General features: G+C 42.7%; 1 protein-coding gene across 1 annotated transcript in view; it reads right to left on the reverse strand.

Moving 5' to 3' along the window:
* The window catches only part of frem1a (Fras1 related extracellular matrix 1a), a 270213-nt gene that overhangs the window by 157797 nt on the left and 94312 nt on the right, over nucleotides 1-18104 (reverse strand). The window contains exons 4-8 of the mRNA XM_078214133.1: nucleotides 15741-16063; nucleotides 15325-15346; nucleotides 14030-14031; nucleotides 12258-12418; nucleotides 3956-4279 (exon numbers count right to left, since the gene is read on the reverse strand). Coding sequence (XP_078070259.1) covers nucleotides 3956-4279; nucleotides 12258-12418; nucleotides 14030-14031; nucleotides 15325-15346; nucleotides 15741-16063 — 832 coding nt within the window. The remainder of the gene's footprint in view (nucleotides 1-3955; nucleotides 4280-12257; nucleotides 12419-14029; nucleotides 14032-15324; nucleotides 15347-15740; nucleotides 16064-18104) is intronic.

The raw sequence follows: 18104 nt of genomic DNA on the forward strand, positions 1-18104 counted from the left end.
GGAGCAGCTGTTCCCCTTAGTTGAAGGGTCAGTTATGAGGGGACACAGGTTATAAGTGAGGGATGGGAAGCTTAGGGGGATTTGAGGAAAAACTTTTTTACCCAGAGGGCGATGATGGTCTGGAATGCACTGCCTAGGAGGGTGGTGGAGGCGGGATGCCTCACATCCTTTAAAAAGTACTGGATGAGTACTTGGCACGCCAAAGCATTCAAAACTATAGACCAAGTTCTGGCAAGTGGGATTAGGTGGGCAGTCGGTGCAGACTCGATGGGCCAAAGGGCCTCTTCTGCACTGTAGTATTCTGTGATTCTGTGATCAGTGGGGAAAACTATCCACTGGGTGGAGTCACAACTGGCACAAAAGAAGGTTAATCATCTCAGTTCCAGGACATCTCTGCAAGAGTTCCTCAGGGTACCTAAGCCCCACCATCTTCACCCGTTTCCTCAATGACCTTCCCTCAATCATAAGTTCAGAAGTAGTGGTGTTTGTTGATGATTGCACAATGTTAAGTAGCATTTGTGATGACTCAGATACTGAAACAGTCTGTGTCCACGTGCAACATTCAGGCTTGGGCTGGGCTGATACGTGGCAAGTAACATTCACACCACACAAGTGCCAGGCAATGACCATCTCCAAAAGAGAATCTAACCATCTCCCCTCGACATGGCATTATCATTTCTGAATCCCCCCACTATCAAAACTCTGGGGATTAGCCCAGCCATATAAATAACACTGCTACAAGAAAAGATCTGAGGCAGAGAATTCTGTGATGAATGTCCTGACTCCTCAAAGCCTGTCCACCATCTACAAGGCATACGTTAAGAGTGTGGCAGAATACTTTCTACTTGCCTGGATGACTGCAGCTCCAACAACACTCAAGAAGCTTGACACCCCCCCACCCCCACCCACCTCTGCCCTATACCCATAGCCACATATTTACCACACTAATCCCTGTAAACTGCACATCTTTGGACACTAAGGTGCAATTTAGCATGGCCAATCCACCTAACCTGCACATCTTCGAACTGTGGGAGGAAACAAGAGCACCTGAAGGAAACCCACGTAGACACGGGGAGAATGTGCAAACGCCACACAAACAAGCAATCACACAAGGCTGGAATCAAACCCAGGTCCCTGGTGCTGTAAGGCAGCAGTGCTCGCCACTGTGCCACCATGCTGCCCTATCTGATGGATTCATCAATCTCAACAAACAGATACTTATGCCATCATGGTAGTTACCAGTGAATCTGTTCTTCAAAATGTTATTATTAAATCAGAAGACAATTTTTTCAAAAATTGCATACTCATGTGCTTACAGGATCACGACTTCAATTGCAATATGATTGGCTTGTTTTTCTTCATTTGCATTAATTAGATCATATTCTGAGGAGTTTTAAATTTCTAAATGTCATGGGTTCATGTCTTATTAATGAGCAATGAATTTAAATCAAAAGAAATTAATTCTCTCTTTTCCTCAAACAGAGGAAAACGTGGCCAGAAATGTTTTTAACCATTAAAACTTCAATATTCTAACCTTACAGTAGATTGTAGTTAGACCTATTTACATAACTAGCTCGTGTTTACAGCTCAATTTGGCCCAACAGCTCTTTGCCAGTATTTATATTCCACTCAATTTTCCTTCCAGTCTCCTTCATCTAAGCCTATTAAAATATCCTTCTATCCATTTCTTTGTTGTGTCTACCTAGCTTCCACTTAAATTCATCTCTGCTCTGTGCGTCAACTACTTCATCTGGCCATGAGTTCCAAATTCTAGTGCATCAACTATTTCATCTGGTCTTGAGTTCCAAATTCTAGATGTATGTACTGAATTTCCTCTTGGATCTAATAGTTACTATCATATTAGCTGTGGTTTCACCCACATCTGGCACCATCCTTTCCTTGCCTACCCTTTCAGAAACTTAAAGACCTCTATCAGGTCACCTCCTTGGTCTTTTATAGGTTTTAATCTCTGATAAAGTTTAGTTGTGTAGGAATAAATCAATTCATAGCAGAATAGGCAGAGAGTGAACAGGTGCATGATGGACTCAAGATGCAGAAGGAATGATCTTCATGCCTCAGTCCCTGTTGGAACAGAGCTGAAGGCTTCAAAAATGGCAGAGTCGATTACAGGAATCCTGCCCCATTCCCATTTCCAGGACCTTTTGCTTGCAATGAGATAAGGGTGTGGGTAGCACACAGCTCCATTTTGAGGGTGAAATTTCAGCCCTCCTCCAATTTTTATGGAGTAGGACAAACCTTTGGAGAAGACATGAACTATGGGAGAACCCTATTGTGGAATCTGACAAGTTTAAAAGGTGTTTCGATAGTTTATTCTAATAATTTGTATTAAGTATTTAAGTGTATATTTCAGGTTATCGAATGGTTTAAGTTCAATTTCAATGCAGTGATTGATAAAAGGTAGAGACCATTAAATTGACCAGCACTGGGTGAGGGTTCTGATGCATTTGAGTCCTTTCTCCAGTAGATATTATTGTTTTTATTAGTTTATTAATGTCACAAGTTGGTTTACATTAACACTGCAATTACGTTTCTGTGAAAATCCTCTAGTTGCCACACTCTGGGGCCCGTTAAGGTACACTGAGGAATAATTTAGCATAACGTTCTACAGTATGGGGATTCAAATATGAATACATGTAGGGTACCTTGTGGTTTGATTTTCACATTAATTGTAGTTAGACCTATTTACATAACTAGCTCGTGTATATATTGCACATTTCCAGTATGCAATATATACACAATCAATGAGCTATATGATAACACCGACAAGTCCTTCAAATTCTCATGAAATAAAATAAAATCAACCATTCAGAAACCCCTGTGAGAAGCATTATGCTCTTACAATACCATAAAATTGTCAAACAAACACAGGCAGTGACAGTCCCATTGAAGAATCTAATAAAACTATTAATAAAACATAGTCAGGAGTCCCCTTCAAGTTGTGAAAAGAACACCCCTGTATCAACACCCTTGTGTCAAAAGAATCAGACTGAAGAGATTGCCAAGCATCAGTTTTGTCAGATTTATTAGCTTGTAATACTTTCATTTATCTTGCTTTGAAGTGTTTTTTCAATGTTTGTTTGATTATGAGGACAATATTAAAATATGTCAAGAGGATTAAATATTCCTGCAAGCACTGCTTGTGTTCAATTAACTGTTTTATAATAATGCAAGAGGGCAATGCTTTTCAAAGGGAAATTTGAGTGTCTGGTTTAAAAAATAGATCCTGAGCATTCCAAAGACTTGCCAGTGTTAGTAAAGGCTCATTGGCTCTGTACTTAATGCACACTAGGTGAGTAGGCATGGAGGGAGCATTGAAGTCATGGAAGGGGGCATGGAAAAAAAATGACAGAGCGTGGAGTTAGCATGGGAAATATGAGAGTCATGGTGTAAGAATGGGGAATGGGTTGGAGGTAAGGGCTAGAAGACTTAACTATGAAAAGAACCAGGCTGATGTCCAAATGAACAGAGGAAGGCTTTCAAACCCGCCGGCCTTCCTGTCCACCTGGACTTGCCATGGGAATGAAAATAAAGGAGGCAGGAACTGCCAGGATGGAGGCGGGATCACATAGTTGGAAAGATTCCTGACTCAAAGATGGAAGTCCAGTCCAGAATGTCTTTGTCACTGTATAACTCTTCCATTTCCCTGCTAAAATTATGGAAAGGATTATGTATTAATAAGTTTATTTTGATCTAACAAGTTTTTCAACAAAGTACAGTTCTGACTGAATTGATTGTAGAACACAAAATATAAGATGCAAGGAAATAGTTCCATGAAAAGCTCTAATACTTTCATGGACCTCATAAAAAAGCATGAGGCATTTGATCTAAAAATACAAGCGAGATTCACAGAGATAGTAGTTTTTATTGAAAATTTTCTTTCTTCTTTCAATCCCTTTTGTAACTCTTTCCCATGACAAAATATTGTACCACGTACCTCATAGTTCCTCCTCTCAGTATGACTGCAGTTTGGAGGTTGAAATGCAATGAGCAGCTCATTGAGATCAGTCCAGGTAAATGATGTGATTGACTTGGTGTGATCAGATAAGTGAGTAATAAAACCCTCTGGAGGTGACTTGGTGATATTGAACACAAGTTGAGCTTTGGGACTCTCGCTGTCTTCGCCATCCAAGGTACGTGTGGTTAAAGGTGTCAGAATAAACTGATCCACTTCCAGAATAAACATAGCTATAAAACTTGCTTTAGGAGGCTGGTTGGAAAAAGCATTCTTGATTCTGACTGGAATCCAAGCATTTTCTGTCTGAAAGAGGAAATCAGAGGAATTTATAAAGGTATTGTTTATATAAAATTCTACATTTTGTGATTTTATGAAAATGTAAAGACAACTTGAGATTCACATCACAATTTGAAAAGATTGCATTTGATCAATCACTGCACACCAACATTCTTTTACAAAGTTTCTTGAACCATGCTTACTTCTAATTCCAGATTTGTGCACTTATTTTCATGCAAAGATTCAACTTACCGCTGAGGTCAGAGTGTGTTTTCCAATTAAAAAAATACCTGACTGGAACAAAGGTGGGGACATAAAGTCGGCGGGGATATAAAGTAGAAATTACCAAAGCTCAGGAACAGCGGCAGCAATAGCAAGAATAGAATCAAAGCCTGGAAAGTGGAGATTTGAAGGAGAAGCCATTAACTGCAGTGGTGGCCAGAGCGAGATCTGAGGAAGGAAGGCAACATTTACAGATGAGGCCACCCAGGACCCTAGACCAACAGCTACAGTGATGACCAGAGCAAGTTCAGAGGCATAACTCTGGGCCATAACTTCGGGGCTCCTCAGCATGAGATTTGGGGGGAACACAAAGATGAAGTATAGAAAGTTCAGGGACAGAGTGGATAGGGAGCAGCTGTTCCCCTTAGTTGAAGGGTTAGTCACGGGGGGACATAGGTTCAAGGTGAGGGGCAGGAGGTTCAGGGGAGATGTGAGGAAAAACTTTTATACTGAGAGGGTGGTGATGGTCTGGAATGCACTGCCTGGAAGTGCAAGTTGCCTCACATCCTTTATAAAGTACCTGGATGAGCACTTGGCAGATCATAACATTCAAGGCTATGGGCCAAGTGCTGGTAAATGGGATTAAGTGGGAGTTCAGGTGTTTCTTGCATGCCAGTGCAGACTCGATGGGTTGAAGGGCCTCTTCTGCACTGTATGATTCTATGATAGGTGCTGGGGAATCCCCCTTAGAAGTTCCCAGGTAAGTATTTGCATGGCAATTGTCTAGAAGTGCTCACTTCCCCTGGACAATTGCATTGTGCTGGGAACAGTCAACCAAGTGATTTTAAATTGCTGACTTAAGATGGTTCCATCAGTGTTACGCCAAATCTCTTCTAACCTCTGCATAGTTATTTTAAGCGTCCAGACTAATCCCCAAATGGGACTTCTTCCCACTCCCCTAACCCCACAGTACCTCCCCCACCGCTCCACCTGACTAACCATCCCTCATGGTATTCCCCAGCCCCAATCCCTCATCAGATTCCTCCCAACCCTCAAATGCCCACCCAGATAGGACTTTCCCCCCCCACCCAACCAACCCCTGCCAAAATGCGGTTCAATTCCCTTTTGAAGGTTACTACTGGATCTGTATTTCCCACACTAACAGGCTGTGCACTCTGCATTCTAAACACCTGTTTAACATTAAAACAATTTTTCTCATGATTTCTTTGCTTCATCTGGCAATCACCTTCGACCTGTGCCTTCTGGTTATTGACCCTTCAGCCACTAGAAACATCTTCTCTTTATTTACTGTAGTCATCATTTAGTTATTGATTACTCTATCAAACCTCTTCTTAGGCCTTCCTGCTCTCAGGACGATAATTCTAGCTTCTGTCTATTCATATAACAGTAAGAGGCAGAGAATTGGAATAATGGTTGAATGCTCAATTTGGATATAGCGAATAATGCCTCCCCAAGGACCTGTACTGGAGTCTCAGCTTTTAGTTTATTTGAACTCCTGGGTTTGCAGCACTCCCAACTGGAGAGCAGAGGAGTCGGTGACCTGTCCACACAAACTGCAACAGGTGGAAAGCAGCAGTAAGGTCTTTCAGATATTCAGGTCTTCAGGGATGGAGCAGAATTGTGGGAAAGGCAAGGTCTACACCTACCGTCTTGTGGTAGCATGGCCTCTTCAAGGGAACGTTCCCTGAGGGCCACGTGATCAGGCCAGACCCTATGGAGTGTCAAGGCAGGAAGCTGAGCCAATCAAGCACTAGGACACATATCCCTGGTCGGCAGGAATCAGCCGTTGGAACCAGGGAGGAATAGCGTACAGTCGCATAGTTATTCTGTTGGACTCTATTTGTATATATCATTATTCATTGCTTTAGCAATAAAGCCTTTTTGTTCTGAAGCCTCATCAAGTTGCCCTCAATTTATAACACTGGAGAAGAGGAAAATCTTTCCAAGTTCCGGGGAAATCAAGGTGTATGTTAAAATGCTATAATCAGAAAATTAGAACAATTCAACCCCGAAGTAGAAAACTGGAGCCAGAATATTGAGAGTACGTTACTTTTTTGTGGCGAATGAGATAACAACTGAAGAAAAGTGGAAGGTTATTCTGCTCACAGTTTGTGGCCCACAGATTTACAGCTTTATCAGAAGTTTAACATCACCTGATGTTTCAGATACCCAATCTTTTGACCAGTTGAACTGGTTAAGAATTATTTCAATCCCCAACCCTCAATCATTATGCTAAGGTACAAATTTCACTCAGCAGTTTGAGAGCCTGGGGAGACAATCTCAGGCTTCATGGCCAGATTGAGAGGATTAGCGGAGTATTGCAAATTTGGCCCAGCTTTAAGAGAAATGTTGAGAGTCTGATTGGTCTGTGGTATAAAAAGCCTAATTATACAAGAAAAGGTATTAGTAGAGACCAAAGTTTCTCTAGAAAAAGCAGTGGAGCTGGCCCAGGAGCCTGAATGTGCAGAACAAGGTATAAGCAAGTTGCAAAGCGTGACAAACGAGGTAAACCACTTGTGGCGGGAAACAGCTGCTGCGAAGGCCATTCCGAATGCAGGTACTGAAGAGTCCAATAAAAGGGATACAGCATCGAGGGCAGAATCTTGCTTTCAGTGCGGAGGAGAACACTCTTAAGAAGGTGGCCTATGTAGAAATAATGTGTGTTTCTGATACAAGAAAAAGGGTCAATCAAGGAAAGAATGCACAAAAAACCCCCACGATGGTTAGTTTAACTCCTTTGAAGAAACTAGCTGAGGAATATGTCAAAAGACCTGAGTTGTTCACCCTCAACCAGGTCCAAGTAAATAAAGTGCCCTCTAAAGAAAGAGCCTTGATGGTAAATGGCAGATCTCTTAAAATGGAAGGCGACACTGGGCTGCGGCCACAGTCATAGGGGAGCAGGCATTTTGTTAAAGCGCATAGAATTGTGGGTAGTGTCTCGCGATGGATAGAAAGCTGGTTAGCAGACAAGAAGGAAAGAACTGGAATAAATGAGTCTTTTTCCGATTGGCAGGTAGTGACTAGCGAGGTACCCCAGGGATCTGTGCTAGCACCCCAACTGTTCACGTGATATATTAATGATTTGGACGAGTGAACTAAATATATTATCTCTAAATCTCCAGTTGATACAAAGTTTGGTGGAGATAAGCTATGAGAGGGATACAGAGATGCTTCAGTGTGATTTGGACAGACTGAGTGAGTGGAAATATTCATGGCAGATGCTGTATAATGAAGTACAAGTGTGAAGTTACCCACTTCGATAGCAAAAATAGGAAGGATATTATTATTTGAATGGGCGTATATTGAGAGAGGTGGATATCCAGCGAGACCTTGGTATCCTTGTGCATCAATCACTGAAAGTACACATGCAGGTACAACAGATAGTAAAGAAGGCAAATGATATGTTGGTCTTTGTTGCAAGAGGATTTGAGTATAGGAATAGGGATGTGTTACGTCAAATGCATAGGGCATTGGTGAACTCCTTGGAGTATTGTGTGCAGTTTTGGTGTCCTTATCTGAGGAAATACGTCCTTGCTCGAGAGGGAGTACAGCACTTCGGTAGCAAAATAGGAAGACAGATTATTATTTGAATGAGCGAAAATTGAGAGAGGTGGATACTCAGCAAGACCTTGGTGTCCTTGTGCATCAGTTGCTGAAAGTAAGAGCACCGGTACAGCAGGCAGTAAAGAAGGCTAATAGTACTCTGGCCTTCATAGCGAGATGATTTGATTATAGGAAGAGATGGTTTTCTGCAATTGTATAGGGCATTGATGAGGCCACATATGGAATATTGTGTGCAGTTTTGGTGTCCTTATCGGAGGAGGGATGTCCTTGCTATAGAGGGAGTACAGTGAAGGTTTACCAGGTTAATTCCTGGGATGAGAGATCTGTCATATGAGGAGAAACTAAGTCCATTATGATTAATTGGAGTTCAGAAGAGTGACAGGAGATCTCATAGAAATTTTTTAATTCTAACAGGATTAGACAGAGTAAATTCAGAAAGAATTCAGAAAGAGTCCAGAATTAGGGGGTCATGATTTGAGGACAAGGAGTAAACCTTTTAGCACTGAGGTGAGGAGAAATTTCTTCACCCAGTGGTGAATCTGTGGAATTCATTACCACAGAATGTAGTTGAGGCCAAAATGTTCTGTGATTTCAAGAAGGAATTAGATATAGCTCTTGGAGCTAAATGGATCAAGGGATAAAGGGGGAAGGCGGGGTCAGGGTACGGAATTTGATGATCAGCCATGATCATAATGAATGGCAGAGTAGACACAAAGGGCTCCTGCTTCTATTTTCTATGTATGTTTCTATGTACAGCCCTGATCATTCAAAAAGGCCCAGACCATTGAGAATAAATGAGTCTAGAGCTATATTGTTTACCTATACCGGAGATACACTGCAGACATTAGGGGCAACAACAGTCACAGTGTCCTACAAGGATCAGATGGCACTGTTACCTGTTGTGGTAATTAAGTGGCATCGGCTTTGTTTAATGGGGTGTGATTGGCTTAAGCAGATTAGAATCATAGAAGCCCTACAGTGCAGAAGGAGACCATTCGACCCATCGAGTCTGCACTGACCACAGTCCCACCCAGGCCCTATTCCCCTAACCCCACATATTTACCCTGCTAATCTCCTGACACTAGGGTCAATTTTAGCATGGCCAATCAACCTAACCCGCACATCTTTGGACTATGGGAGGAAACCGGAGCACCCAAAGGAAAACCATGGAGACACAGGGAGAATGTGTAAACTCCACACAGACAGTGACCGAGGCCGGAATTGAACGCTGTGAGGCAGCAGTGCTAACCACTGTGCCACCGTGCTGCCCTTAATTAAGATTAAGCTAAATTGATTAGAGATATTGGGAGTGATCCTGAGCCCACTCCCGCCATCTGCAGGAACTCCAGCAGGGGCTCAAGACATGATAGTCACAGATCACACACGTGATCGCAAAAAGGATCTTCCCCATCCCTCACTGGTGACATCGTCAGGCTCACATCCATAACAGGCCAATGAACCTTGGGGCAGGGGGAGCTGGTCGATCATCGGGGTCAGGGGGGGGGGGGGAGGGGGGGGGGGGAGGGGGGGGGGTGCCTGCTGGTTCTGATGAGGGGGGAGGCACTGAGACTTCCAAAGGTGGGCTGGGGTGGTGCGGCTTATTGCTCTTCTGATCGGGGTGGTCTTTAAACATGGCATCCCGGTCTCAGTGCAGACAGGCTTTGCTGGCATATATGGGTCCCACCCCTCTGCTAGATAGCGTGAAACATGCCCCCTTGATTTTCTTTGTCAGTGTTTCTGCAGGGAAACACTGCAGTTTTCTCATCGGAAACAACACTCATTTCACCCATTAAATCTGCGAGGTAGAGGTTCTCAGGAGCTGCTATATAAGTACTTCAAGTTCTTTCAAAATATATTAGAATGCATCAGGGGAGCTAAAGCTAAAATATATTTGAATCCAGAGGCTACACCAACATTTTACAGGGCTCGTATGTGCCTTATGCGCTTCATCATAAGGTCAAAGTTGAACTCAAGAGATTGGGAGATTTGGGTATCATAAAGTCTGTTCAATTCTCAGAATGGGCACCACTCACAGTCCCTAACCTAAAATCAGATCGGCCTGTACGAATTTGTGGGGACGATAAATTGACCGTTAATAAAGGAACTCAAATAGACATTTACCTTATTCCAAACATTGAAGACCTCTATGCAAAACTATCTGGAAGTTTTAAAATATACCAAATTAGACCTCAGTCATGCCTACCAGCAGCTGGAATTGGACAAGGACTAACAGAGACTGGTAACCATCAACACTCACAAGGGTTTATACCAATATACAAGCCTGCCTTTCAGACTTTCATCAGCCTGAACTATTTTCCAATGTACAATGGAAAGTCATCAAAAATGTAATGGTTTATCACAACAATGTTTTGAATACAGGAACCTCACGTGAAGAACACAGGGTTAACTTGGAGGAAGTTTTGAAGTGATTTAAAGAAGCAGGGGTTAGGCTTAAACAGGAGAAATGTACTTTCTAAACTGACAAAGTTACCTATTTAGGTTTTAGGGTGGATGCAAAAGGTTTTCTCCCTTTGGAAGACAAAGTAAATGCCACCAACTTATGGTGCCTAAAGAATCATGAGGTTGGCTTGATAATTTGAACACTGTGGGAGCTCTTTATTGTAGGTATGCACTGTTCCACAGTCAGACTTACGACTGCACAACCGGGTCCCATGCATTGCTGCCAGGTCCTGAATCCAATAATTGACTGACCTGCTCATATTCCCTTCTGAGAGTTACCCTTGAGGGCTCCTGGTCTCCTGTGGAACCATGGCACCCCTCCTCCTGCTCATCTGCACCAATACTTCCTTCAGCATTAGAACCATTAGTCTGAAACCCACTCTCTGTCCTGGTGTTCAATTATCTGGTCTTTTACATTGCATCAATTTTATTCAGAGGAGCTACCCTTTCTGACAGAGACAAACACAGGAAGCTGGGAAAAAACCAGGCAAGTCTATCAGCATCTATCAGGAGCGAAACATTTTAATTCATGGACCCTTCAGGGGAGAGTCTAGCTTTAAGCAATTGAGGCTGGCTGCATTATATGGTGTCCAAACAACACTGCCTGAAGGCTCAGAAGTGGAGAGAAATGCAGGATCCTTTTGACTCAAAGCCAGAATTGCTCAGATGGTGCAGGTCCGATATTGTTGATTGCAAATTGTCAACCCCACTCCGAAAAACTGGGCTCATCAATTGTTAGTTCCCAGAATATAATATACAGATCTGAGCACTGTGAGCTGAATTCTATAAGGGAGGTTATAATCACTCACCACCCCACTCCTTCCCAGCCTCTGCCCTTGCAAAAGTCACTTCCAAACAACCAACTTCAAACTTCTAATGCACTGCTGATGGCCTTAACAAAAAAAAAATGTGGATTCCATCCTTTATTAGGAGGAAGTTCCACCCTCAAAAACCAGCATGTTTCTCTTTGCCAATTTTTGGTAAGACTTCATCCTCGGTCTTTTTGAGACCGAAAAGGTAATTTGTGCGTAGAGTTGGAAATTTGGGCATGATTCTTAAAAATACTCTGGGCCAGATTTTCATCTTCAAGGCAGGAATTGGTAGTTGAAGCTCTTGCTGATCCATGATCCTGCCGCTGACCTGGCAAAAGTGGGCACCGGTTGGCGATGGGCCCACTGCTTCCCAAATCAGGCCTGAGGCAGCGACATAGTGGATGAATGTTGAGGTGGACCATTTAAAAGACCCACTTCTATCCACTGGGATATCAGCCAATTCTCAAAGTGGTTGCTAAGCCCCCAAGCCCTCACTCTCCCATCCATGTCCATGTCCTGCCATTACCACCCATGCCCCTTCCAAACCCTCTCCATGCATCGTCCCATATCCATTCTTCCAGTATCCACGGAGTACAGAACCAATGACCCCGATAATAACACGAGTGGCGGGTTTTACATCCTTGATCATTCTGAAACTGTAAAATCCCACCCAAGGTCAACAGGCCTTTGCATGTTCCGCCCCTTGCCCGCTCTGATCCCTGTGGTGGGCGGGGGGGGTAAAATTCCGGCCTAGAGGTTTTTGGAATGGTCAGTGAGCAGTGAAATCTGTTGGAGTAGGCAATTCATGTAAAAATTAACAAATTTATAATGTAGTATAAATTGCAAATATTTTTCTGCTTACAAAATGCAAAGTTTGCAGAGGTACTGATAATATAAGTAGTGACCTTATAGAAAACTAAATGTACCTTGTGGACGTTTTTGCTTCTGCTGTCAACAAGTTCCAAGCTAATAGAGATGTAGTCAACATCAGGAGAAGGAGGACTGAGATGATGGTAGCGAAGACCCATTATAAGGAATTCTTCACAATTCACTTTAAAAGTGTGAACATCTTTCAAATTGTCCTGACCTGAGTCCATTCCCCATTCTAAAGGAAAACACAGTGATCGATAAATATAATGATTAATGCAATAAAGATTCAGGCTGCAGAATCTGGCTCCATAGAGCCCACTTTCCTCATACTACAAAAGTTGTTTTGGTTCAAAAACGGCACCCATGACGAACATGCAAACGTTTCCCTGGCAAGCAACATTTTGCTGAGATCATGACCACACATGCAAGGTGCAACTGCAAGGGGTATGCTGAATAGGTGAAAGGGTTAATAATCGCAGAAGTTTACAAATCACATTAGCTACTATGAGAAAAAAAAGGTCTTTATAAAAGTCTTCACAGATAAGAACCAAGGCCTTTAGTCTGAGAGAATTTATTAAATCAGACATCTGGAACTGGAAGAAGGGAGTGATATCCACAGACACTGACACAAACTGGGATATCACTGATAAGTTGTAACAATGATGAACTGGGTCAGCAAACATGATTAAGTCTTCCTGCTGATTGGACATTATAATTAAGCAAGTGTGAGGTGACTCTGATTGGTTTTAATATCTGTACCTTATGAATGATGTAACTTTAATCAATAACTGAGAGTGGAGAGAGATAACTTCTATGCCTTGTTTGGTGTATGCTAATTACTTGTAATCAAAATTGAAACTATAACTGCTAGTGTATTCCTGAATTCTGGGCTCTGGCTGGTTACCGGCACTGACCTGTGACTTTCCAGGGACCTCGCTATAGCTTGCATTAAACAGCTGTTTAAAAGAACTCCGTGACTTGTTCTGGTTACTTGAAGAGTAAGGTTGTGATCAATTAAAAGGCTGACATCAAAGCCCACAACAATAGGCAAATCAGTGTGTCAACTAATGCTGCTATTTTGGAGATCAATACTCCAGCTAATGTCATCTCTTAAGCATGGCACAACAGCAGTGTTCAGCAGCAACAGCACAGCAATAGCCAGTGCTATTTAAGGGGATCATCAATAGATTTGTGATTGACAATGAGATGGCAGTTGTGACTGCTGCGGGTTCAGATTTCAATGTGAATGTCTTTTTTTGAAGGGCAGATGTCTGACATCCTGTTTCTCGCTGAGTTTCAGTAAGGGAATTGCTTGCTGAAGACCCTGGGAGGATGTATCCAGCCTATAGCCCTTCTCCCCAATCCTGCTCCTTCTTCTTACAGCAGCTTGTTCTGCACTCTATTACATCTACTCATTCTGCCCAACGTGCTGTTGGCCAAGGGAAATGCATATGAATTGATCCATGTCTGGGATCAAGTGGTTTGTGCAGAATTATTGAATGCCAGTACCATCCTTCAGCAAGTGCCACACTACTACCTGTAATCTTTAGCAAGCTTAAAGGACACTGGAAACCACCAAAAATGTAAGCAATTGCAGTTGAAGTCAGTAAACAACCAGTGACTATTAATGTGGTTGTGGCCATGACCCTTCTTCCAGGCCATAACAAACAATGCTTGCAACACCTTACACTGGTACTCTGTATTCCTAAGAGAAACAGGCAGGGCAAGCACTATGTGTCACAAAGATGGTTTAGGGTGGCTTTGCAGGCATTCCATCTCAACTCTGAGATATAGCAGAATGGCAAGGGTTTCCACTCCTTCAACACACAGCTGGTGTGACACCATGTCTTACAGGTAAATGCTGGGAACCTGGAAGAAGCCATGATGCCTTTCTTCTATGCCACCTGCATTTGAACCATCACACTAAACCACAGGGTGCTCACCAGGCACCAAGAGTTCATGGCTGCAGTGCACAAGTGGACCACATTAGAATTTAGGCATCATGGCTTCTTCCAGATTCCCAGCATTTACCTGTAAAACATGGTGTCACACCAGCTGTGTGTTGAAGGAGTGGAAACCCTTGCCATTCTGCTACATCTCAGAGTTGAGATGGAATGCCTGCAAAGCCACCCTAAACCATCTTTGTGACACATAGTGCTTGCTCTGCCTGTTTCTCTTAGGAATTGTTCTGATTGAAGTTTATTGACCTGAGTAAATATGTTTCTCTCTCCATTGATGCTGCCTGGCCTGTTGAGTATTTCCATCATTTTCTGTTTTGTTGCATATTTCCAGTATCTGCAGTATTTTGCTTTTGGTGCTGACCTTGCACAAACTTGGGTCCCTGCTGAAGTATCCAAGCGCCCACTCATTCTAACTGGTATCATCTGTGGCAAAGTGCACATAGTTGCCTGTCCTAGAAAATAACTCATCGGTCATCTGCGCAATGCATTTATGGGCAGCCCAAAGCTGGTACTACTCCCCTTGGTGTTTGTTGATGCTGCTGGTCAGCTGGGTCCTCATTGGAGGTTCAAGCTGAAACAGCATAAGTGAAGCCTATATCTGAGAGATCCATAGAACCTCTACAAAAGGAGGCCATTCAGCCTATCGAGTCTGCATTAACTCTCTGAAAGAGCATCTTGCCAGCCCGCCTCTCCTGTGAGGGTTGTTTGCACGCAGTCTCATGTTAGAGTGCATGCATTTAACTCCTGCAGTCAAAAGCAGGATTCATTGGGGCAGAACTTCCTGACACACTGACAATTTCAAAGTTTTTAACCAGCTCTAGCCCTTCTCTCTCCACCTTCCCACATTGCCCTGTACTCTTCCACCTAGCTCGTCTGATGGTGGAAGCTAAGCAGACACAGGCCTGGTAAGTACTTGGATGGGTGACTGCCTAGGAATATCAGGTGCAGTAGACTTTCTCCACAGGCACTCTCACAACATTTAAGAAGCATCTGGACGAGCACTTAAATCACCAAGGCATAGTAGGCTATGGACCAGGTGTTGGCAAATGAGATTAGTGTAGTTGATAGTTAGCATAGGACATGTTGCACCGAAGGGCCTGTTTCTGTGTTGTATGGCTTTATAACTGGAAATTTCAACCATGCTTGATTTGGTGCTGAAGACTCTTGAGTAAGACACATCATCACTGAAGTAGCTGCCTACCTGGAGAACACAGACAAGTCATGTCAACCATAAAAGGCAGGTTTTGGGGTATTAAGCTACTTAAAGTGATGAAAATGAAGCAACAGAAAAGCATCTGTAGTTTATTTGGCTGATCCAAAAAAGGAATTCCCTTCAATTTGAAGGATATGATATTTGGGTTAAATGAAAAGGCTCATGAGGAGTTTCAGAGTTGGCTGAATAACCAGCTTCTGTGTTGTAATTCTACATAATTCTATGTAATCATTCTCACTTCTAAAGAACTCAAGTCAATATCATGTTTTAAACAAAAATTCTCAAATTCTTTCTCTCCTTTAAAGAAAAATCTTTCATTATAATAATTCGCCATTAGCTAAAAGACAATCTGTAATTCAGCTGACATGTAAGCTTACTGGATTTCTTCCTGATCCGTAAAAAGCTGTGTGGCTGGTCGCCCCGAGCCTCTTCCTTCGGAAGGTCCCCCATGACAAGTTGGCCAAACGCTGGGAGTAAAGTTTCCTGAGTGGCTACCCGCACAGTACAATCAAGATTCATTGCTGTATCATAGACAAATGTGAGCACATTCTTGTCGATTGCATTCGATAACCCATAAAACTCAGGAACTTCCAATGGTGTTGAGCCCAACTGGATGATGTTACAGTCTGACTCAAGTAACCGAACCTTAAGAATGAACGTTTCTGTGAAAGTTTCTGTCTCTGTAAACCTGCAAACACACAAGCGGGGAGTTAAAAATCGAAACTGAAAAGAGCAGATTTAGAACTGATTGTTAGGACTTTTTGGAACAATTAATCGAGAATTTAACACACCAATGTGAATTAAAAAGATATTTTTAAATCAGTGACATGGAACTTTGCCAACAACCTACATGTTTTTAGGAAACCTTTCCCCCAGTGAGAAGCATGGTAGATCAAAGTTCTTTACCTCCAATACCCACACGCCAGTCCCATTTAATCAACCTTGCAGCATCAAAGAATTATAGAATTCCTACAGTGCAGAAGGAGGCCATTCAGCCCATTACATCTACACTGACTCTTACCCAAGCCCTATCCCCGCAACCACAAATATTTTACCTTGCTAATCCCCCTAATCTATATATATATCTTGAGACACTAAGGGGCAATTTTAGCATGGCCAATCCACCTAACCTGCACATTCTTGGACTGTGGGAGGAAACCGGAGTACCTGGAGAACCCCACACAGACATGGGGAGAACGTGCAAACTCCACACAGTCACCCAAGGATGGAATTGAACCTAGATCCCTGGTGTTGTGAGGCAGCACTGCTAACCACTGTGCCACCGTCTGCCAGATGTTGAATCAGATGGCAGTCTGGCATTAATGCAGAAAGGTGTAGAAAGTCAAAGGAGAAATTTTCCTCATCTCCATTTTCAGAGTTGCAATGACACATCGAAGGGAACAGCTCACTTGCCCACTCTCTCATGGTGAGGCAATAATATGCTGTACAAGTAGATTAATTGAGAGAGAAAGCAAAACAACTTTCTTTTTTTTATAAAATATCTTTACTACAGTTCCAGGTTTGGTTGTCCTTTTTATTTTGCCTACTATCTATCACGAAAAAGATTCAGTGACACTTTTTGTTATGAACCCAGCTGAAGTTACAACTGCACAAGTCAAATTCTAGGATGGAACCCGACTTGATAGATCCTAACCTAGATTTTTACAGATATATGGATGGTGGCTACAGGGCTGCGATGAACTTCTAACAAAAGAATAAAACATTTATTGAACAAGAAAAGATCAATTATAATACACTACTTCACCTCTTTAGCTTTACAGATATATACAAATTTGTAAGAATAACACAAGTTACAAAATCCATCTTATACTCTAATGTTCTCTGTAAGCACGCAGTCCAAGTAAACTAATAGGCACCTTGCGGTCAGACACACCACACTCTGAAACCAGGTGACATATGCCATTTAATACAACTTGTGGATTTTTAAAAATTAATTTATGGTAAGTGGGTTTCACTGGTTAGGCCAGCATTAATTCCTCCTCCCTAACTTCCCAGGAGAAGGTGGTGATAAGCTGCCTTCTTGAACTACTGTAAGTGCATCTTCAGTGCTGTTAGGGAGGGGTTCCAGGATTTTGACCCAGCGACAGTGCAGGAATGATCCAAGTCAGGATGATGAGTGATGTAGAAGGAAACTTGTAAGTGGTGGCATTACCAGATATCTGATGCCTTTGCCCTTCTAGATGGTAGGTGTCATGGATTCTAGGTGCTGTCTAAGGAGCCTTGGTGAATTCTTGCAGTGCATCTTGTAGATAGTACACACAGTTGTCACTGTTTGTTGGTGGCGGAGGGAGTGAATGTTTGTGGAAAGATGACAATAAAGAAGGCTGTTTTGTCCTGGATGGTGTCAAGTTTTTTGAGTGTTGTTGGAGCTTCACTCATCCAGACAAGTGGAGAGTATTCCAGCACATCCTTGATGTGTGCCTTGTATGGTGGACAGTATTTGCGGAGCCAGTAAGTGAGTTACTCACTGTAGGATTCCTAGCTCCTGATCTGCTCTGGTAGCCACAGTATTTATATGGCTAGGTCAGTTGAGTTTCTGGTCAATGGTAACCACCAGGATGTTGATAGTGGGGAATTAAGTGATGGTAATGCCATTGACTGTCAAGGGGCAACGTTTAGATCCTCTCTTTTTGGTGGTGATCAGTGCCTGGCACTGTGTGGCATGAATGCTATTTGCCATTTGACAGCCCAGACATTGATATTGTCCA

Source organism: Mustelus asterias, chromosome 6 (genome assembly GCF_964213995.1).
Source record: "Mustelus asterias chromosome 6, sMusAst1.hap1.1, whole genome shotgun sequence".
Lineage (NCBI taxonomy): Eukaryota > Metazoa > Chordata > Chondrichthyes > Carcharhiniformes > Triakidae > Mustelus > Mustelus asterias.